General features: G+C 51.9%; 7 protein-coding genes across 7 annotated transcripts; 4 read left to right on the top strand and 3 right to left on the bottom strand.

Annotated features, from left to right (window-relative positions):
* Window positions 1–494: 494 nt before the first annotated feature.
* Window positions 495–2729, bottom strand: MRS44_014435 (uncharacterized protein; the record flags this gene model as incomplete). Its single annotated transcript, XM_046282405.2, has 3 exons — window positions 495–1101; window positions 2142–2539; window positions 2595–2729. 3 exons carry the CDS (start codon window positions 2727–2729, stop codon window positions 495–497), a joined length of 1140 nt encoding a protein of 379 aa, XP_046127437.2.
* A 787-nt stretch (window positions 2730–3516) lies between these two features.
* On the bottom strand, window positions 3517–3846 carry MRS44_014434 (uncharacterized protein; the record flags this gene model as incomplete). The annotated part of the gene is made up of 1 exon (XM_065618408.1): window positions 3517–3846. One exon carries the CDS (start codon window positions 3844–3846, stop codon window positions 3517–3519), a length of 330 nt encoding a protein of 109 aa, XP_065474480.1.
* Window positions 3847–6755: 2909 nt separating this feature from the next.
* On the top strand, window positions 6756–8185 carry MRS44_014433 (uncharacterized protein; the record flags this gene model as incomplete). Its single annotated transcript, XM_046271439.2, has 2 exons — window positions 6756–6897; window positions 6951–8185. The coding sequence occupies 2 exons, from the start codon at window positions 6756–6758 to the stop codon at window positions 8183–8185; spliced, it is 1377 nt and encodes a 458-aa protein (XP_046127438.2).
* Window positions 8186–11226: 3041 nt separating this feature from the next.
* On the top strand, window positions 11227–12497 carry MRS44_014432 (uncharacterized protein; the record flags this gene model as incomplete). Its single annotated transcript, XM_065618407.1, has 4 exons — window positions 11227–11348; window positions 11414–11626; window positions 11695–11756; window positions 11809–12497. The coding sequence occupies 4 exons, from the start codon at window positions 11227–11229 to the stop codon at window positions 12495–12497; spliced, it is 1086 nt and encodes a 361-aa protein (XP_065474479.1).
* A 2116-nt stretch (window positions 12498–14613) lies between these two features.
* MRS44_014431 (uncharacterized protein) lies at window positions 14614–17611 on the top strand (the record flags this gene model as incomplete). The annotated part of the gene is made up of 5 exons (XM_065618406.1): window positions 14614–15472; window positions 15529–16431; window positions 16630–16832; window positions 16976–17232; window positions 17281–17611. The coding sequence occupies 5 exons, from the start codon at window positions 14614–14616 to the stop codon at window positions 17609–17611; spliced, it is 2553 nt and encodes an 850-aa protein (XP_065474478.1).
* A 1838-nt stretch (window positions 17612–19449) lies between these two features.
* MRS44_014430 (uncharacterized protein) lies at window positions 19450–20421 on the top strand (the record flags this gene model as incomplete). Its single annotated transcript, XM_046282406.2, has 1 exon — window positions 19450–20421. One exon carries the CDS (start codon window positions 19450–19452, stop codon window positions 20419–20421), a length of 972 nt encoding a protein of 323 aa, XP_046127442.2.
* A 454-nt stretch (window positions 20422–20875) lies between these two features.
* On the bottom strand, window positions 20876–21259 carry MRS44_014429 (uncharacterized protein; the record flags this gene model as incomplete). The annotated part of the gene is made up of 2 exons (XM_065618405.1): window positions 20876–21066; window positions 21118–21259. 2 exons carry the CDS (start codon window positions 21257–21259, stop codon window positions 20876–20878), a joined length of 333 nt encoding a protein of 110 aa, XP_065474477.1.
* Window positions 21260–22271: the final 1012 nt, after the last annotated feature.

Below are 22271 nucleotides of genomic sequence, written 5' to 3'. Positions count from 1 at the left end.
GTCCATAAATCAAATGCAGAGATAACTAATATATATAGAAGCGAAACCGACCCAGGTGAAAATGCCATCGACCGTGTCGTGGAGGTGCCAATCGGTAGTCGAAAAAGGCCAAGCAACAGCAACAACACCAAGATGACGGCCCGAATGCTAAAGACCCAGCAACCAATGAGCTCCAGATGGGTCTGGAGATGGCAGGCAGCGGCAGTGGTAGTCTTTGTTGCAGTATTGTCAGAACTGATCCGGTTCGAAGACTGATGCGAGTAATGGGATCGCTGTGCTCAGGCAATGCAAAGAGGATTCGGGTGACGTCTTTGAAAGGGACAAGATGTTGTAACATGAGAGGTTTTCAACAAATAATCATGCGTGGGATCAAATCAGATGAGTTTTGTGTTTTATAGGAGGCGGAAATTAAGGGCCCAAGGCCAAGGAGGTGTGTATTGGGGTGATCAGAAAAAATGAAGCTACCCAGATGTGCCCCTTAACGCCTCACCCTCTCACCAGTCCAGTTCGCCATAGTTGTCGCGGGTCGCTCTCCCGCGCGCTTGTCGCATTCTAACCAAAGCAGCGTATCTGAATTGGTTGACAGCGTCGACGTCGGCCTGGTAAGCCAGGTCGGCCGTGAGGTCCCACCCGAACTTGAACAGCAGCCGCCTCTGGAACTTGTGAAGGCGGCCATGGTTCGGGCCATAGATCGCCGCCAGGAACACCCAGTTGACATAAGTCAACTCCGTCATGGAAACGCTGTTAACGTTCTCGTCATATAGTCGGATATATATATGGTGGTGGTGGGGATCTAGGACCGATCCTCCGGTGTGGCATTGGTAGCCGGCCCTCAGCCGACTAATGATGGTGTCGTAGTCGTTCTGGTGCATTGTTTGTCCATGCCGGTGCAGGATAGCACACAGACGTTGGGCTGTGGCCAGATCTGCGGCCCCCAAGGGCCCAAAGGAAGGGATTCGGGCTCGGGTATTGGCTGCCGTGTCCCAGCGGCCGCGCGAGCCAGGGCATCTCTTCTGAACTGTTCTAAGTAATATGTTAGGGCCGGTTGATCCAGGAGGCTGAAAGAGACCATGATCTACCATCTTGCCGGGGGTTGGCAACCTGCGGTTCTATAGTCACGAGACAAGGGTCGGAGTGACGCTTGGATGTAAAGGAACGCAAGTCAGGGCGGAACCCAGGACGGCGGAAACTTGAAGATCGGCGTTCTAATCCAAGATACGAAACGGTCAGTATCAATATAGACTGAGCGCGCATATTATAGGGGAAAATCGCGATCCAGGCTCTTGGGTATTTTGGAAGAAGGTGAAGGCCGTGATGAAAAACGTTGAGGGTTCTTGGATCGGGACGAAGATGGAAGAGGGTAAGGGAGTCAGGGAGGTAGAGCGCAATAAATACTCACCAGCCTGGGAATGTTTGTTGATGTCGACGTAATCTCAATCAAACGATCGGTGCCGCTGGAGAGCAGAAAACAACACGCAAATGGGAGGAGAAGGTCTTTGCCTCTAGCAAAGATGTTGTCGTGATCAAACTGGTGGTCGAAGCGGACACGGGCCAGGAGGAAAGTAGCGATGAGGAAAACGGATGTGGCTGCTGAGGTGGGTGTTGTCGCCTTCGAGTGTGGCGAAGAATGGTGAAGAAGAAAGAAAGAGAAGAACAAAATGAGGAGAGAAGAAGAATAAATGTGCGGCTAGGCTGCAAGTGCGTTCGTTCGGATGAGGTCGTGCTTAATTTTCCACATCTGGTGGTCACTGGCAATGAATGGCGAGGCAGTCTAACGCCTGGTTGGAAATAACCCGAATAGTAATAATACAAATAAGCGCGTATTGAACAGGTAATATTCTTTTGTGAACAATAGATTACCTTTGGTATTGTCCCTTTTCGGACTGACCATGAACCTCCATTGTCTACATCCCCTAACGTGCTTGCCCAACGGACGACACCACGCGTGACGCATTCAGATTTCCCAAGTTCATCGTGATGGCAAAGAGCGGTAGTGTCGGGCAATCCGAAAACAATCACCATGATTTGATGTCTACCTAAACAAGACATGTGCCAACGTAATTTCTCCTAAGCCTTCACTCTCTGCCGCCAACGCGGGAGCTCGTTCCCAAACCAGCCATTACCAGCAGCTAGTATCATACAAGTCGATCAAAAACACCTCGTCTCTGTGTAAGCCATTCCAACTTTCATGGCTCTCGGATGTTGAGTCTCCGTCTTCAATCTCTGCCGGGTAGAAAACCCGTGTCATTAGAGCCTCGTGCTCAAAAACGGGGCCGAAGTCAGCAAAAAACTCCATGACTAGGCTGCTGTGTGGGCTGATGCTTTCGGCTTCGGGGGCAATGAGCTCCTTTTGGGGCTCGTCGGAGCTGTCGTGAGACGCTGTCTGTTCGACCAGGTCTTCACTGATGGAAAATTGGTATTCGTCATTGTGTTCCATCCAAAATTCTGTGTTTGAGGTGGTGGAAGGAGCTCTATGGCTTCCAAACGCGATCATGTCGTCATCCTCAGTGCTCAAACAAGAGTTGTTGGCACGATGCTCCTAATACCAAAGATTAGTACCGGCGTTCCCTTTCTGTGGTTTTGGCACAACTCACGACGAATTTCTCGTCGCCCATTACCCATGAGAAAACACGGCTCGCCCGGCTGGCCTCGTCAAGCTGTCTTATGTGGTCCTCATAGGGTCGCATTCTCTTCGGCCAAATGAAAAACAGTTCTGGAGACAAATCCATGCTGAGAGTTCCGACGTAGTGATAGTTCAGGTTCTGTATGTAGACGAACAGAGATAATAAATAGCCGAGTTTGGGTATTGGTGTTCAGTAAGGGTTGGTTGATGAAGGGAGGAGGGAGAGGAAGAAGAAATGTAGAATAAACAAAACGCGTCAAGATACCCTAAGATTTAGGGTGCACTGTGAATGGCAGAGCCTACAGGTCGTTGAAGGTCGTTGACAGTGCCAGCAGGTCAGGGCGGCCGCACAGCCTATGGAGGGGAGCTGGGTCGAGGATGCGGACGAGGGACTCTAGTTCAGTGGCTCGCGGGTCGCGGGGAGCTTTGGCAGAGAAGACTTAGCTGCGTGCACTAAGAATTGCTGAATCCTGCCGACGAAGCCAACAGTGATGGTGTTGAATAGGGGAGTGGGCGGTCAGTAGAGGGATATTGCCCTGGACACCATCACTCCCAAGCAGCATGCTCACTACTTGCGCTGCACCAAAAGCTGAGACGTAGAGAGGCCAAGTAGATATCAGTGCGACGTCTAGTTATTCTTTGTAATTTGGAACGACCGTGTCGAGCCACCAAGAATCCCAGGTAGATGTCACGATGTAGCTATACGCACCAACGAATCCCCCCGTCTTGTTCATTCGGATCCACCAGAGGTTCATTCTCTGCTCTTTATTACTCAGGTAATCCCAATACAGGCATTCTAAAGCACTACACAATCCCTGGATGGCTTCTTTATGGCGCCCGCTTTTCCAACCTCGCGCTTTGGTGTCGGGATTGTGGTCTCCTCTCGAACCAACTCAGGAATCCCGAACCACCTCGTTGAGCTTGTTGAGATCAACTACAACTCGCGCCTGCCCGTTCTTCCTCACAATTTTTATTGCAGAAAGTGACTTGTCGTCAGTGGCCTGGATCCTGTTCTCTTCTGCGGTTTGCAGCCGCTCGATCTCGTTCACTACCATGGCTCTCGGGCCTGGCGTATCGCCTCTACCATCGCCAGGGCCGGCAGCCGTAGGCTCTTCTGCCGTTGCTGCCGTTTTGTCTGCTGCCGCTGTCGTTTCTGGCATCTTGAGCGCCTTCGTCGTCTTCTTTCGCGACTGGCGCTGGCGTCGTCCTTGTCGTTTCGTCATTCTTTTTCGCCTAGACTTCAGGTGCCAGCTTCCAGGGCTCCCTAGACTACATAGCCATGTCAATATTAGTTGAAGCCATCGCTGCGGTAGAGCGAGAGTACATACAAAACACTCCCGTGTGGGTTGCTAGCGGTGATAGGGTGGTCGGGATCGGTGTCGGTGTCGGTGGCGGATCAAATGAATCAGAAGAGTCGATTTAGAGCTGACTGGTTTCGAATAGAACTTTTCTGGTTGAAAGAATACACGGGCTTAATCTGGTCGAGTTGGGTTGGTCATGAGGGTGAGGGTGAGGGTGAGGGTGTTCAGGGGCTGCGCGCATCAAAGAGAGGGCATGAACATTCTGGATCCTAAGCCTTAGCCAACATCACAAAAGCGCGGCATCGACCAATTTTCCCTAATCCATCCAACGCATTCGCCCATTATTTGGCACGGGAGCTCCTCTCGCCTCAGGCCAACTTTTCCCGCTTTCTCCTCCTTTTCCACCTCTCCTCCTCATGCCCCTCCTCCATCACCACCACTCCTCTTTGTCTTTTCTTTTCTATATTCTTCCTTCACGCAATGCTTGATGGGTCGCACGCAAAGATCGGGTATCTCTAGAGTCAGGCCTACCAACAGTACCCGAACGACGTTGTATGTAGGTCCCGGCAATATTGTGGCTGATGGCTTCTTGTCGTCATTGCAAACAATAATAAAGTCGGTTCCGACAGAGGTGTAAGGATGCGAACAAGGTGCCTTTCCCACGAGTTCATCGCCAGAACCCTTACTGACGTTTCCCAGGAGAATATCCACGTTCTGGGCTGTGGTGACGATGCACTTCGTTGTGAGCGCCGGCGCTCAACGCCGGTGGAGGCTTCTTGCCATTTCCAGGCTGTTGGCGCAGGTTTGTATGCTGCGCCCAACTGCAAGAAACAGCTATTGACATCGCGCAGATACGAAAGTTCCTGAACACTTCGAGCTATGGCATCGGTATCGGAAATCTCCCACGCCATATCGACCCGGAGTTGAGCTTCCCCTGAGGCATAGAACACGGGGCAGGATCAGTTGGAGGTAAGGATAGGCAACTCACGCCCAGGACACCTGAATACCGATCTAACGTCTCTTTCAATCAGGCACGCCAACGAGCGCATTGTACGTAATGCCGGTGGGCTACAGATTCATTCTGTGCAGGACTGACATGCCAAACAAGGTCAAGGCCACTGGCATTGCTTGCCTTTCTGGCTGATGGCCACGATGTTTCTTAGTACATTGCGCCCGCCAGTAACACCCCTATAAGAACATTCTTGGGGGGGCAGACGCTTGAGTCCCTCAAACACCACGACCCAACGGCCGATACAATGCAGATTAGGAACTCCCTTCGGGAAGGGACAGCTGCCGTCGCACCCCAACCTGTACCATCCGACACTCGATCCAGTGGACCCTTTCCTGGGGACCTTCTCCCGCTGTGTCTTAGGCCCTCTTGGGGTCTTGCTATGAAGACTGAGTTTTTAAAGCTTGCTTGTGGTGTAGCGATAGCTTTGAAGCACGGATTCTGCCTTGGATGCCTTCTACAAGGATATTTCGGAGGACCAGATATGGTTCAACTCGCCAGGTATGTCAGAGAAGTGAACGTTATGTGCAGAATTCGGAGCTAACATCTAAAAACAGACCGAGAAGGCTACGGCCGATGACATTGGAGCGTCTGAACGAACGGCTCTCCCCAGATGGCCAACTCCCAGGCAGGAACCAGCTGAAGCCCTCCGTCAAAGGGCGAGGGACGACGCTGTCACATTTACGGTCTTCTGGCTCAGTTATCCCATCGACGGCCGGGCTTCAACTATAATAAAGAACACATTACTGTCACCTTCATAGCGGTGGACAAATGATCTCGATGAGATGACATTGCTCCTTGGTCAAATGGCACGAACACGAAAAGACTCGTTGATATGAAGGCGAGATCTGATCTCCATCGTGGCGCCGGAATAGGGGTTGGCGAGGGACCTCGGGCTATGTTGCTGGAGGAGGGTGATTGCGATGACCAGAGCCCCATTGTTATTTTCAATGACCTCTTCGTCGTGCACAATTCAAAGAACACAATAATAAAGACATGCGAGCATCAAAACCCAATGCTGTAGACCAGAGCCCATCACCGTCTCTTCGCTGCAATGTTTTCCACATCCACCTTGCGTCTCCCCGAATCGTCTGGTCTGGTTTGCCAAGTTCTCCATGGGCTAGCGGATTCTTTTCTTCATGTGAGCGTTCTCTTCCGTCAGTTTACAACGGAGTGGTTTCTGGGCCCTTGCGGTCGTCAGTGCCGTGTGGAGGGAGCTGTGTCCTGGCTGGAAGCCTTGCTAGCAACACAGGGTACAAAGAAAACACAAGACGTCAGTACAAGGGCATTAACCTAGGTTCCTCTAAGGGTAGCCTGTAAGTTTTAATAAATAACAGAGTATCATCCCTGTTTAGGATATCTTCTTCATTATTCTGAATAAAGTTTATGCATATTTGCGTAAATTATTTGAGAGAAGTCAAGATACTCTTTGTCGTTCTGGTGTCTGTTTTCGTTGACCTGCGTGCCTAAGGGCTATTCGGTCTTGAGTAACCATTGTGTGATGCTGAAAGAGTGAGGCTTGCCCCCATGTCGAGGAACCCGAGATGATCGATCTCGGTGAAACCTACATGGATCTCGGTCAGCAAGCTCCCGTCGGCCCCACTCGGCTCCCGGACCCCCGAGTCAGCATGATCAACGTCATGAGGACGGACCTCTTATCTCGTGACCACCCCAAGCTAAACCTACAACCCTTATCACCAACACCCGTCACGAAACCCCCTAACGACGAGTTGAAGCCCCTCTCGCCCTCAATCGCCAAGCGCAATGTCGGTTGCACTCTCATAGCCATCGCGAGAGTGCTGATTGCCAACTATCTGTCGTCATGTCGGGCGTGTCACCTTCGTCGTCGGGGCTGCTCCCCATGCCAGGCTCGCCTTCGTCTTCATGGGCCGTCTACAAGGCAAAAATTGCGGCTATGCTGGGACATAGGGACATGAAGGTGATTGTGGCCTTTTGGCTGTTTGGTAGGGCGAAAATACCCCCTATTGCGACAACTTGCTGATCAGGAATGTGCCAGGCCTCATCAATAACGTCCTGTATGTCATCATCTTATCGGCCGCCCAAGATCTCGTCGGGTCGCTTCCGAAAGGCGTCGTCCTCCTCGCCGATGTACTTCCCTCGTTCCTCACGAAGCTCGTCGCTCCATACTTCATCCACCGCATCTCGTACCGCATCCGTATCCTCATATTCATCGCTCTGTCCGCAGTCGGTATGCTCATGGTTGCCTTGACGCCCCGAACACAATCCGTCGCCATCAAGCTTGTTGGGGTCGTCCTTGCAAGTATAAGTGCTGGAGGCGGCGAGCTGAGCTTCTTGGGGCTTACACACTTTTACGGACCGATCAGCCTCGCCGGCTGGGGGTCTGGTACTGGTGCTGCGGGCTTGGTTGGCGCGGGGCTCTATGTGGTGTTCACTGACTGGTGGGGTTTAAGCGTCAGAGACAGTCTGCTCATCTCGGCCTGCTTCCCCGCGATCATGTTCATCAGCTTCTTCGTCATCCTGCCGCTAGGGCCGTTGAAAGAGGGGACCAGGCGGAAAGGTTACGATGCCCTTCCCGAGCGGGACTTGGAGGATGAAGACGTGGACAACATGGACCAAGGAACTGCCTCATCTGCTCTCCTCGCTCCAGGGCCATCTGTTGCATCGACGGCGTTCTCTGCCAACAACACGCCGGAGACACTCACTCTCAAGGACAGGTTGAAGAAGGCGAAGGGACTGTTCATCCCATACATGTTCCCGCTCTTGCTTGTGTACGTGGCAGAGTATACCATCAATCAAGGAGTGGCACCGACCCTACTGTTCCCTTTAGACGAATCTCCCTTCGACGAGTTCCGCGGCTTCTACCCGTTCTACGGATTCCTGTACCAGCTCGGTGTTTTCATTTCGCGGTCCTCAACACCCTTCATCCGCATCCATCACCTCTACCTCCCGTCATTGTTGCAAATTGCCAACCTCATCCTTCTCACCCTGCATGCGATGTACTTCTTTATTCCCTCGGTGTACATCGTGTTTATCGTCATCTTCTGGGAAGGCCTGCTAGGTGGAGGCGTGTACGTCAACTGCTTTGCCGAGATCATGGAAAATGTCCCACCAGAGGAACGCGAGTTCAGCTTGGGAGCGACAACCGTCAGCGATAGCGGGGGTATCTCCATTGCAGGCATTATCAGCATCATCATGGAGACCCGATTATGTGATTACCAGGTGGCGCATGGTAGGGATTGGTGTCGGCGGATACATGCTCAGGGGAGTTAGGTCGTCGGACTTGGATACCCAATACATCTGGCGTTATGTCCGGGTAAGTTTGATACATATATCTGTATCTCGGTTACATACAGCGTATATACTGGATCATGCATTGCATGCAGGGGAGTTCTTCAGGTTATCTAGCTTTGTTCGTTGGTCGAATACAATCCCGGGACGTGTACCCCGGCCTTGCAAAGGAACCTCGGGGAAAGCAAAACTAGGGAACGTGCCTCTCTGTCCGCGCCAAAACGTTTATCCTTGCTGTATTATTTCGATCACCTCTTAATGGTCGATAAGCGGGATTACATCTATCTCATATGGGGCAGTTCATTGTGACAGTTGACTCAAAACCCTGCGACGGGAACAACCCCCAGGACAAGTTCATTACACCGCTTTCCGACCATTGTCAGGGAGCCTGGAGGAACAAAGGCCTTGCTCGCTTGTCTCAGTCCTTGAGACGATCCGGGGACCCGTCTACTGGTATGATGCCGCTCATGAAGGAAGAGAACTGGATCTTGATGCGAAACATGGGATGACAGAGAGCAGCCAATGAATCGGAAACACAGGCGACCAGAGACAGGTCTCCACGTTCCCGTCTCCAGTTAAGATACGTCCGGATACTGTACCATGAGGGGGCAAGGAGCTCCCTGCGGCAAAAAAGGGACGACGAGTTTAATTACCTGCAGGCGGCATAGCCGGGCTTTATCACGAGTTGGCGGGATCCGGCTTGGCGTTTTTGTGGTTCGAGATGAAGTCATTCCAGAAAAGTATCTATTCTGCGCTCCCCGAGACTTTTGACCTTGGAATAGGTAAGATCTGACTGAATTGGGTTTTCGAGTCCAAAAATACGGAGTGAACGGGTTGCTTGGTGGAAAGTTTCATTGCCGGGACAAGCGACGTGATGGCTTGTGGCTTTGATGGCCACGCCATCTCCGTTGACAGCTGCAGAACCAGTTCGAACAAAGACGCCAAGAGGCTCAACACGCGGGAGAGCAAGTGTCACTCTATATACGAGTTCAAGGCAGGAGACTTGTGATGGTATATCACGATGCCCAGACCAGATACGAGGCCGGTGCATCCAAGCGAATTACGTTACCTGATGGCCAAGGTGACAGGATGATTTGAATGGCGATAACATCGCATCGTGACTCTTGACCGTAATGGGCCTAGCGCTGACCGGGCCACTTCCTACCCAGTTTCACTCCCCTGCCAGATGAAAAGAGAGTTGGTGATCAGCAAATTCTCTATCCCACGCTAGGCTCACATTGCATTGATCCAGTGAGACGCGGCCCAGGCGCTACGGAAGCGCTGACGCGAAGGGAAGGGGGGAGGAGCAGAAGGAGTCCCGCTCAGCTGCTGACATCAGAATCGCGGTGTTGGTTTGCGAGGACCCCCTGGAAGGGCTGAGATGGATGGATGAAGACCGTGGGTCTGGAGAAGGATGCTTGTCAGCCGCAGGGCCAAAGTCATTGCGGTTAACGATGAGGCTTGAGACTCTGAAACGATCAGGCCTTTTTCTTGTTGATCTCGATTTTTATAACCGAGTCAAGGCTCGAGTTTTGCGAGGCAGGGGAGCGCGTTTGTCGGGAAGCAATGCGGCTTACGGCATTGCAGGGAGACCAAGACTTGAGAATGGCGTGCCCGAGATCTCAACCTTTCAAGGGATGCTAAATGCCTCAGAACAATGATCATCATTCTTCTTGAAGGTTGGGGCTATAATAATTATCGCCTCCTGAATTTCCTGGGGGAGAAACTGCACCTCTTACCGGAATGGCATCAGATCCTCTTGTCTGCCTCCTCTGAAGAAAAGGCCAAGCCTCATCTCCGCCATGGCCGACGTTGCAGCCAAAGTGCACCCATCAGCCGCGCCCTCATTGGTCAGACGAGAATGCAATCAAGGCCGGGGCTATGCAAGCGCGTGCTGGGCTGCCATCCAATGTTTGGCACAGATTTGAAGAAATGAGTTCTGCCCGCCCCCCTATCCTATCAGAGATGCAAGTCTGCGGGGAAAGGCCTTGGAAATTGCGAGCTTGATGAACCCGCATCGAAATTGTTCGGTGGGATCTTCTCGGGCAGATGATACAAGGCGATAAACCATAATTCAAGCTTCTCCTTTTTGTCTCACGATGGAGCCAGCAGTGCAGTGGCTGGGTCTACAGGGCTGAGTCAGCCACCAAGAGCCAAGTGTATTGGATGAGTTCCAGCAGCACTTGAGCCTGAATGCTCAGGGGGCTTGTCCAGCGCTGAGTGAGGACGGGATGGAGCATAGTGTCCACCTCGCCGAGGCCAGCGAAAAAGGAGACGTGCTCCCCCTGATTCACTAGGGACAAGTCAAATCGCCACCTCCAAACATTCGCCAAGTTGACTCCATGCCCATCCCATCCATGCCCAGGCTTTGACCCGCCTTCCGCTTCCTTCCTTCCCGAGTGAGAGGTCTGCTGCTGTTTCGTGCCACGCCATTCGCCAGGTCGCCACCCGCCCCCCTTCCAAAAAGCGTTTGGGGCGTTCCTGCCTTGCCTTGCACTTGCCTTGCTGTCGCTGGGCTGTGGGTGGTTCCGTTGCGCATGGTCCACGGTCCTTGCTTGAGTTGAGGTCAAGTCCGCCGGGCGCTCCTTCCCTCTCCCCACAAGCCAAAATCAACTCGCTTCTTCCTCTCATCATCATCCCCCCGGGCCCCTCGTCCTTTGCCCCCCCTTCCCCTGTTCAGATTTAATTAATCCCAGCAAGAGGAGCCTTATCTGAACCTTGTCCCTCTATTTTGTTCATTTTTCACTTCCTCCTTCCCTCACCGTCCCCGTCTGTCTCCTCTTCTCTTCTTCGAGCCCCTGGTAATTTGCTTGGCCCGCCAAACGTCGCGCCGCGCTTCGGGTTGATTTTTATTGCGTGTCCTCGTCGGCGCCATCCACTCGCTCTTCTTCCCACCCGGTCCGCTTCGTTCGTATTTCTTCGTCCCTCTTTTTTACTGCACGGCTCGTATCGCAACACGCATCGCAATCCCCATTCTCTCTCTCCAGTCAGTCAAGTCTGCGACAGAGGCGGCTATTGCGACCATGTTCGGACAAGTGCGTACAAATCGGTCGACGGCTTTAATGGCCGCCACCATCATCTTCCTCGTGGCTTTTGTTGGCCTTGCCTACAACCACCTGGATAAGTGGGAGCCTCCTGCTGATGTGTGAGTTCTCGTCCTCTTGCGACTGATCTGTGTTGATTTGGCGACTGACGATATGGAATCTACAGCACCGATACCGACACCGTCGTTGAGGAGCCTCATGGCGCTTTCTCCAAGCCCGATCGCCCTTCCAACGCTTCGACCGAGCTGGGCGATTACTACCTGAAGTACATCATGAGGCCCTCGGTCGGTCCTACTACCCCCGTGTACTCGTCCTTTGGCGCGTTCCCCTTCGAGCTGCCCGCCGACCCCAAGTGGACCGAGCTCGTTGGCGAGGACCTGTGCATCATTGATCTCGACAACCGACCTTTCAACGAGCCCGGCCAGATCTTCTCCCCGATTTGATGAGCTGGGACCGCGGCTCCGAGGTTCACGGTCTGTCCGCCGGTGTCTTGAACCACTGGGTTTACTGTGCGTTTTGCCGTTGTCCCGAAACTCTGCTCTTGTTGCTAACTCTTACCAGCCAAGATCCACGGTTACAAGTACTACTACGTCGACATCACCGATCCCTTTGAGGACCGCCGCAACTCGTGGAAGAAGCCCCCGATCCTGACCAAGATCCTCAAGAAGCACAAGGCCTGCATTTTCCTCGACTCCGATGCCATCTTCAACCGCCTCGACCTCCCCTTCGAGTGGCTCATGAACTACTGGCAGCTTCACCCCGATACCAACTCTATGGCCCTCGCTGCCGATCCCAACGCCAAGAACAACCAGGATAAGTTTGGAAAGGTTTATCTCAACACTGGTTTCATCATTCTCCAGAACAACGAGAAGACGTTTGAGATCTTGAAGGAGTGGGAGGACTGCCCCAACGAGGGCGGCAAGCACCCCGAGTGTGTCGATTTCCGAAAGAACCGCCCCGGCAAGCCTACCGACCAGGGTGGCTTCGGTACCTACATCCGCTACGATTACCCCAAGGACATCAAGGAGCTCAAGTGCACTGAGGCCAACGGCTTCCCAGAGAGCCGCTCGGGATGCGACGGCAAGTTCATCAAGCATCTCTGGACCGGAAAGAAGGACCATATCAAGGTGGCCATCGGCCAGCAGCTCCCCGGCGTGCTGCTCGAGACTTTCCACCGACAGTTTATGGACGAGAAGAAGGATTTCTTCGTGTCCGAGAGGGACCTGATGGGTGCACCTGACGCCGAATGAAATGCTTAACGAAGTAATAAAAGGCGGGCATGACATGGGGATGGCTTTGAATCTTTTTAATAACTGTACTATACCATCCAGGAGAGGGTTCCTCTCCAAGGGGTTTCACGGTGTTCTTGGGAGTGTTATGGTTGCTTATGGCCTTGACCGTTGAATTAGGGAAACTTGGATTTCCCATGATGCAAGATCAGATCATGCGTTTCTAGGAGACGAACGGAATCTACGCAATGACTCGGGTATATATGAAACGAGGCAATAGGGAATATCAGAGTTACGGATCTCTACGATGGCTTGACTGTGGATGTGTATGTCTTGATCGCGTGTTGATCATTTGGGTTGAGCTGGGGGACAAAGATGGTGCTCACCTAGCCACCTAACTCTTATGATAATAATAATATTAAGATATGAATATGCTTTCCAATCAAGGGCCGTGAATATTGAGCGAAGGAAGAAGGAATGTCTCATTGCAGTTTCATGCTTCGCAAGAATCGCCTTGTCAGATCAGACCCAGTCGGTTATCGACTCCACGTGGTGGTGCTACCCTATTCCTCCAGCACATGCAACGAAGGGTTTCCATTGTCGAAGACTGGACTGGTATGAAATAAAGAACTATTGAGTACACAATCCGTCTGGCTTGTATACACACAATTGCAAGATCTATTGTTTTTAGGCGCCCTTGACCGAGCCAAGTATCTGTGGTCTCAAACTGTTATTGGGAATGACATGCCATGTGGCCTGCATCCAACGCATTGAGACCCTTCCTAATGGATGACAACCGAGACTCCCTTCACTGTAGCACATCTTCTAACGTCGCCATCTGATCATTACACAGACTTGACACGAGACGTTACCGCCCAAGCAGCGGTGACACCACTTCCAACCGCGGGCCGGACGCCCCAGTCCAAGATCTTGGCGTCGGGAATCGGCAAGCCTTTTGCGTGTCAGTGCAGATCGTCAGTTGGTCCACTGAGGATATCGTAAATACTCTTGGCATATCTCCTCCGTACAGGAGGCCTCTAAATGTCGTGGAGGAGTTGAGTTCAGTGTTGGATCTGTAATCGCGTAGTTCCCGCTGATCTTTTCAACACACTGCTGAGCCTCGTGTCCTGAAATAGCGCTGACGGTAGACGTCGGGAGGATCCGGTTACGTGCTCAAACGGGCTGTGACACGGCCTTGATGTGCTGTGCTCTCGCTTTTCAGAGCTCATTGACGTGACGCCTTTTCCCTCGTTGGGCCGATGGCCGTTGTTAATGGGGAACGGGGCATGTTGCTGTCGAATAGCAACAGCTTCGAGGGGGAGAATTGAGGACCAGAATGGAAGACAGTATGAACCTGAATGAACAGTTGTAGAGGTACGGGATCGAGAGACACCCAAAGAGACTCTCGACTGTCAATGTGTTGATAGCTCTGTCTGAGGCATACGTTCTGTCGGCCGAAGCACGCATATCCTATCTACAGATGGTCAAAGATTATGATGATCATCTCCTTATTTTATGGCTATCTACTCTATTCATATGATGATTTGGTCTTTATTTTACGATTAATTACTCCTAAGTTTATACACATCTCCCTTCGTTCATGGCAATACGTCATCCATTCGAGGAGTTCTGTATCTTATCACATGACTGAGGTTTATCGGAAGCCATTCAAATGTGAAGGCATGGATCAAAAGAACTTATCCGAAAGCTCGAAAGCCTCAGAATGGTTATCTCTCAAGATCACGAAGTCTTTCAAGCCAAGTTGTGGTGTTGTGAGGGTGGTGGTCGCTCCTCCCTCACCTGTTGCAGCCACTGCAGACCCACTGAGCTTAGCCACATCGTGCCTTCCATCACTTCAACGACGCGGGGCACAGTGAACTTGGAGGAAACAAGCATCAAATTTCATCAACGGACATCCATTACTTTTACACCTACTGATCAACCCAGCTTTCCAGTAAATGTACCGACTCTGCTGCACATGCTTAACCGGCGCGACGGGAAAGTTTCCCGACCACAACATGCGGAAAATGTTGCAACGATGAGAGAGTGATGGAGTCCCGGCGCACCTCACCCATCCGGCCGAGTGCACCGCTCGGAAATCAAGCGAGTTTCCAGCGGACAAGTCGACATACAAGCAATGGCAGCACCATCGGGTCCAATGCGAACGAATTTCGAAAATCTTGAAACCCCTGAGTGGCAGTTTGAGATCGCAGAGGAAAAGGACACCCTTCTTGACGACCAGCCAGTTCCTCACTATGTACAACTCACGGCAAAGACACTGGGAATCACCACTTCAGAAACGACCTACGCCGGGCTCCTCTCCCGTGTGGCAGCTTGCTCCCTGAAGCAAAAACTCTTGGACTTCCACTCGCAACCAACCCCTCCCACCGACACGTCACTCATCCCCCTTGATGCGTTCCATGGCGTACAAGACCGCAAGGATTGGGATGTGCAATGCCCGATCGTAAAAGAGCGACTAGACGAATTCTGCCGAGAGATCCAGCAAGTTTCCGACGAGGTAGATATCCCAGCATTGGCGGCACCATCGGGCCCAATGCGGGCGTTACTTACATGTGTGGCACTACCCAACAACAACGTTCCGCAACACGCAAGCCCGGCCCTCGATGGGATAACTGAGCCAGAAGACCGTCCCGCAACACGCAATACTCCCATGTCATGGACCCAGAAAACCCATATCTTCGAACCCAGCAGGTATGTTTGCGTTGTTGTCATTGTCGGTGTTATCTCATCTAACATATTTGTCGCCAAGGTCAAGATTGGGCTGAACCCTTCCGTTCTCACTTTCAATATGATTCCAATCCGAATGAAGTACGATCCAAAGTCTAATCCGGACTGGAAGAACGAGTTCACAATTTGGCCGAGGATCGAACAAGCATGCGTCAAGTTCGCGAGCGACATCCTGAAAGAAAGCCGGATCATCATCGTGATAGGAGACGCGCAATTTTCCGACACTCACTCAATCCTTCAATCCCAGGGTTTTTCGCCGAAGCAGTTACCAGTCCATTGCAAGCTTGTATGAAGGGAGACGCAGTGCAGGTCTGCAAGATCGGGTACAGTGGGCGCAGCGCCCTCGAAGAAGAAATGTTCGGGAACGCACCTCACACCTTCGTGGCCATGGACGCCTCTGGTCAGGTGCGCCGAGTCATTTTCCGATCTTTCCATGGACAATACGCCTTCCGAAACGACAGCCTTCGACGAGGTGCCCTGTGGGACATGATTTACAACGCGGCCTGTGAAATGGCCGGTGTTGAAATCCAAAAACATACCTTTTTCGAATACCGTGCGATGGTGACCCAGGATCGAGCAGACAGCAGCCTTAAGGCAATGGTGGGCAATGTTACCGACCACAATATGTGGAAAGCCCTGCAGCGACGAGAGAGCGATGGTGTTCTCCTCATGACAATCCCCCTGCTCAAGGAAATGTTCCCTCGACTCCTGGCAAAGGTTCCGACTCTGGTGGCAAACATGGAAGATGCAGTCTTGAAGGGGTACAGCCCCCTTTACGCCATCACTTCCCACTTCTGTGGCCTAACGGAGGCTACGAAGACCAAGCGCTGGGCCGCAGAGGCGCCTCCAACAAAGGCGCCTCCGGCAAAGAAGAAGTTGTCGACCTGCCAGAGCACCTACCTGGCGTCCGACAAACACCGCGCTGCGATCGACAAAGGGAACGCGACCAAGAAGGGAATGCTTGAGAGCAAGTACCAAGCCTTTATGGGCTCGTATACCGTTCGGCGCCTACTTGCCAACCGAGGAAAGGGTCCTGTCACCCCGGAAGCAGCCAAAGTATTACCTCGAATCGATCGGATTGTTGGCTGGCACGATGCCGGTGAGGGTAAACGGCTGAGCACCGACCTCTGCCAGTTTGTCGTCTTTCGGTCCAAGGCTGCGCCCTTTGGTCAATCGGAGCCATATATCTGTGGAAGGGTCACGAATGGTAATTGTACATAGATGGAAATTAGACATGACTAGAAATAGCCGTCTATTGCCAAACCCCGACCTCGAAAGGGCCATCCACCAGGTCAAAGAACTATTCTCCTCTAAGATTAGTTGAAAAGATATGATAACTTTAGAAGATAGCAATCATAAATTTTATGTACTTTTTATCACGAATCATCACACAGTTTGGGTGAAGTTAGAAGAGCTGGCTCTGTCCAGCCTGACGCTATTCGCAACATGGCACCGACCACACCAGCCACCAAGGAACCATCCACGCCAGATCCTGATGATAAGATACTGCCCGATAAGGATTCTTTCAAGATCCATAATCTTCTGAGGATCGATGTTGGATGCAGGTTGCCAGGGATGGTTCCTAGCCAGTTCCACATTTCTATCGGGGTGATGAAATCATCGACGAAAGAATGAAATCATATAGATGACATCACTTCGACCGCAATCACTACAAATAGCCGACAATAGACTGCTTCCAGAGCTGAATAGATCAGATTCATCATCCTAAACACTTTATTCACTACACAAAGAAAAAGTCGCCCTTTACCACACTCAGAATGTCCAACTACGAACAGATCGCAAAGCAGGCCGAACAGGACCTGAACACCTACCAGGCCAAGACTGGCAACGCCCGACGTCAAGATGCGGACAATGCTGGCGTAAACCCCCTCGTTGAGAATCAGTTTGAGGGAGCTCAGGTCGAGTTTGGCGATGAGCTTAGCACGAACCGAGGCTACAACAAGCGCATCCCTCCTAGTGAGGGCGGTATCCTCGACGATCGAGGCCGGTAAGTACACTCGCTCTTTTTTCAATGGTAGTAACTTACACTTGGTAGACAAGCTCGTGGAGAGCAGTATGAGGGCGAGGGAGGCCCTATCGATAAGCTTAACCAGTCGTACCAGCAGCAGGGTGGCCAGAACGACAACGATGTTGTCAGCGGTCGCGTGCCCCAGACCTCGGGCTTGGGTAGCGCCAAAGATATCGCATCTCAGGGTCAGGAGGCGACGCGCGCAAATGTCGGTCGGAATCCTCCCGGCCCTGGCGGTTCTCAGTTTAAGGGCGAGGACTATTACCAGCCCGAGAGCGTGCCTGACAGCATCTCGGCTGAGGGTTGGGTTGCGCCCGACAGCGTGACCCAGGCGAGCAAGGAGAGTGAGCGACCGTAGAGGTGATGGATAGTGTGGCTGGAATTATATCCTGTACGAGTATCTTGAGTAGTTTGTAAGACTTGAATAATGAATAGCTGAATCTTACCACGCTCGAGAAGGCTAGCCAATGCTCGTTTGGTTGAGTAACCATAGCGCGATACTTAAAGGAGGTGTGCCTTGAGGAGATCTCAATACCGGCCCTCACACGCTGCATGGCACATGACGTCTAACGCTGCGCCTGAACATCGATCGGGAAGACAAGAATGAGGATTCAATGTCTTCGTGGTCTTTGAAGTAACGAGCGAGCCAGAGGGTTTGTCGTGCGTAGCAGGGTGCCGCCGGATCGGATCTGGTAGAAGGAATCGGTATTGCATGTCATGCAGAGCATAGTAGTAAGCAAAACCCTGTCTATGGGTACTGGAAGTCTCTTTCATCGTGAGATGTGTGTGTTATTGTGCTGCTCCTTTGTCGGGGAAGAATGTGAACACATCGTGAACGTTAACGGGGCTTTGAGAGATGCTGAACATGATGCCATGCGATCACAGCCTTGGACTGACAACTTTTTAGTACCAACTGAATACATACATACCAACTTCCCTCCATTATCTGCTAGTATTGGGTTATATAGCCGTCTTTTGCACGGCTGAGAGAAGTGCCCAAGAGATCCCCCGAAAACGCCCCCTGAAGCGATCGCAGACCGACCGATACACTCCTATTGAGCAAAACACCGATGTTGAACGTAAACAAGCATTCTTTTCAGACTTGAATTATGCAAGTGTTTGTTTACTACACGCTATTGTGAACGCGGGCCTGAGAATTGTGCAGTCGCGTAGCGCCAAACGCCCGCAGCCTGTTGACACTGCTCAAACCAACCTCACATTCAACCTCAGAAAAATGTCCCCGTCCGCCTATTGTCGACACAGTTTCTAGCTTCATACAAACACTGTGGCTCAAACACTGTGCAGCAGCTACTTTATCTTTCCTCCCACTTCACAACATCGCGACACGACTCTTCCTTCACATCTTCCTTGATCATCGACACACTTCGCATCTTGATATTGAAGAGCTGTGGTCATCGCACCTCGATTTACCTCATCGCAGAGAACTTCCACTGGACCCTTCATTCTTTGAAGCTCGCTATTCCCGTTTCTTTCTATCTCCCCAAGCACCGTTGGCGTATTCTCTTCTTCTGTCACGGCAATCCGGATCACACAGAAGAGCGACTCGTCTTCATCCTAAAGCGTCTTCGCCATTCACTACGGTGTCCTTCGCTTTGGATCATCGTTCCACTCTTGCCTATCCTCACCATTCGTTGGCTCTAGCGCACTTGCCCTTGACAGCAAGGACGCTTTTCTCACGAAAGTAGTCTGTGGCTTGCTTTTCCGCCTTCTTCATTCATCGAAGCAGGCTTCACATCTAGAGCAACTCGGCGACTCTTCCTTTGCCTTCACCTTTCTCTTGCAAACACATACGCTTCCGAGGATAGCCCCTTTGAGAGCTTTTTACTCCCAAGCCGCTTTTCTGCGTCGACAAAGCACCCAACCCGATCCGCTACCTCGAGGTTATTCGACACTGCCTCCGATCCGACATCCCGCCTTAGCCCTTGATCGTTGTAAGCAGCCAACTGTGATTCTGAAACCCCCTCAACCAACGTCCGGCATTAACAGCGACGCCAGAAGAAGCTTGTTATCTCTTCCAGATAGCACCATTGTATTCGTTTCTTACGAAGCTCTACGATTAAGTGCAATCACGATTTCTTCAGTCAACAACCAGTGTCCGACCCTCGCCGACAGAGATGTCATAGACGACGACATTCGCAATTCTCTTCAATATTTCACTTTCACATACCTGGAACGATGGCTCCCTCTGTTGAAACGACCCCGAGGAGCAGGTCCGGTAGCCCCGAGATCAGAACGAATCCTAATAGTCCCACCCGATACGCCCCCCAGCGAACCAGATCAACAGCTTCTATTCAGAAGCACACAAAGAGATTCCAGATATTCCAAAAGCTTCCCTTGGAGGTCCAAGACCTCGTGTGGCGGGAAGCGTTGGGCCTTGACTCACCTACCGTCCATGGAGTTACAGTTCGACGCTCGACAATCGGCGACACGGGAGTGCACATGGTTGCAGATCTGCTGTGGAATTCCAATACGGGTGCTAGAAGGACACCTATCTACCCAGCGAGGGACGCTCTAAGCCTAGTGTGTCGCCGTTCGAAAGTGGCCGGGGAACGCGAGCCCCGAACGTGGGAGGCAACAGAACCATACCTGCTACACTCTGACAGGTTTTGGGTTCCTACCCAGCAGGTCGATCTCTGGCGAGACCTGTTTGTTTTGTCGAACCACCTCCAGGGCGACATAAAACAAGCAGACAAAATACCAAAGGCCCAATACATTGGTGTTACATGGGAAGGAATGTGGGACCTCCACGTTGTTGAAAAGCTGGAAAAGGTGGTCGACCTATTCCCAGATGTGAATACGATATATGTCGTGGTCCCAGCCGCGTCTACGATTCATCCCCATCTGGAGGAATGGTCAGGTGAGGCGCTACCAGTTCTCAATGCATACGAGAGGGGGTGCAGGGCAAGAGTCATCGACGAGACGAACAGAGAATTTTCTTGCGACGACATGGTTTACAAGGAGATTCCGATCGAGGCTCTATCTTCCATGGCCGGGCTCCAGCAACCACTCTCATATATTAACGACTTCAACGCCAATCTTGACGTTAGATGCCAGGAGACTGAGGAAGATGGAGGAGTATTCAGAAGACCGGCCATTAGGGCAATGTCGTGGGAGATGGCTCATAGAGTGAGAGCACGTTTTCCCTGATGGCCGGCCTGACTGGAACTTGTCGGGAGGAATTCTGATGACGGTGATGCGCAGAAAGGGATTTAGTGTGTTATTGTACGATTCATGTAAGAGAGGAGACTGGGCGGAAAACAGGGATTCTTTGTTTTTCCTTGTAGGGAATGCTCATAAATGAGATGAGCTTGCTTTGTTCTGTTCTGTTCTACTTGTACTTCTAAACTTATGCCTACTGTATCCCTGCCAACAACATGATGTGCTTGGAAAGCTGTGAACAAGTTTCTTGGGGAGCGTGTCTCTGATCTGTAGTTCGGGTTAGCTCATTAAACTCTTGTGCTGACAGACCGGATAACCGCTTCGTCCCGGCATACTTCAGGTGGGCAGCGGTGGCAGAGTACTCACTCCTGTTTTCCAGCTCAACACACCATTGTTACCACCCTCGACAGTAGTAGTCAAGATGCAGCCTATCAAGACGCCCCTAAGCTTTCAAGAACCCGCCAGATTCGACTGTTTCAACTGAGTGCTGTGAAAGCTCACGAAGGCCCGCCGCGTCTGTCGCTGACTCCCAGCACTCCGACCCAGACCATGCGTCTTGTAGATCTTGGACTGCCACCGACCAGCCCTTAGTACAAACACGATCGTCATTGTGTCCTGGCTGGAGGACCTCAGCTGTAACTAATGTCAGATGATTCCCGTGAAGATGACTTGGTAATGACATACGGCTGTGTGCTGTAGAACAGAACTCCTCTTCTCGCGCGTCCTCTTTGACAAGTTCGGCCGCAGGGTCCGGAAGTGATAGGAGGGAGACCGGAGGCGGAGGGCGGAGCAATCGAGGTGAACGGGGTCGAGGCCTCTCCTTCATGAAGTCGATCTCCCTGAGGGAGACGATTGAATATGTGTATCTTGGATCACCGCGTCCCCGCAAACCATCTTTTTGGGCGGTGGGTGGCCATCCTGGCCGTTGACAGTTGCTTGAAGATCGAGAGCCAGGGTGTGAGGTAGTGGTCCCCAGTCAGTTGGGACTGGTCTGTCACTATCACCACTCATTAGCTATGTATTTCCACTGAGATCAGCTGTTGATGGCTAACTTGCCCTCATCTTGTGCGAGGCCCGTTCTCCAAAGGTGGTGAACGAGGCCAAGGCCAAGGGTCGTGCCTTGGTAGCTGGGCTCGCGGGGAGACAATCAAAGATGATTGTGTGTGTGGTAGCGGGTGCCCCGACGAGGAAGCAACTGGGCAAAATGCCAAGATGGAATATTGACTGTGTTTTTTGCTGTTGTGGCTGATGGCTTCTTGTCATCATTGCGGACGATAATAAAGGGGAAGGGAGGTCTTTCCATGACAAGATTGACGAGGTGAGAACTTGGGGGAAATTTGGCGATGTTTGGAGGAGGAGAAGGTGGAAGAGAAGGAAACCTGAGGCACGATGCAAGGTGGTAGCCCACGTGGTTCGGGCTCACCAGATCAGAACGGACTCATCGACCCCTTTGAGCATGGCATCTTGTATTTGAAGCCAAGACTGTCTTAATTTGCGTGCGAATCTCTATCAAGATTAGACGGAGAGGGACCAAAGGTACAAGACATCCGCATGATGGGTCCCAGGAGTTAGGCGGGCAGTGCCAGTCGACCTGGAGCTTTGGCACTACTGGCGGGGGGCCGTTTGCTGAAAATTACAGGGGAATCATTCACTAAACAATAGATGGCACTGCATTCAGGGCTGGATAGTCCATTCATCCGTGGGGGGCCTGAATCTATTGGAACTTGCCTAGCCGTAAGTGAGTGGACCATCACGATGAAGGCCGATGTGGTCACGGAAACTTGCCAGCACCCTGGCCGATGCCGTGCGACCTGGGCGCCCTTGGACGCTCCCAGAAA

Source organism: Fusarium solani (genome assembly GCF_023522795.1).
Source record: "Fusarium solani strain SB1 chromosome Unknown bctg00000010, whole genome shotgun sequence".
NCBI classification, from domain to species: domain Eukaryota; kingdom Fungi; phylum Ascomycota; class Sordariomycetes; order Hypocreales; family Nectriaceae; genus Fusarium; species Fusarium solani.
Note: the sequence above shows the minus strand (reverse complement) of the source record. Positions and strands in the feature narration are given on the sequence as shown.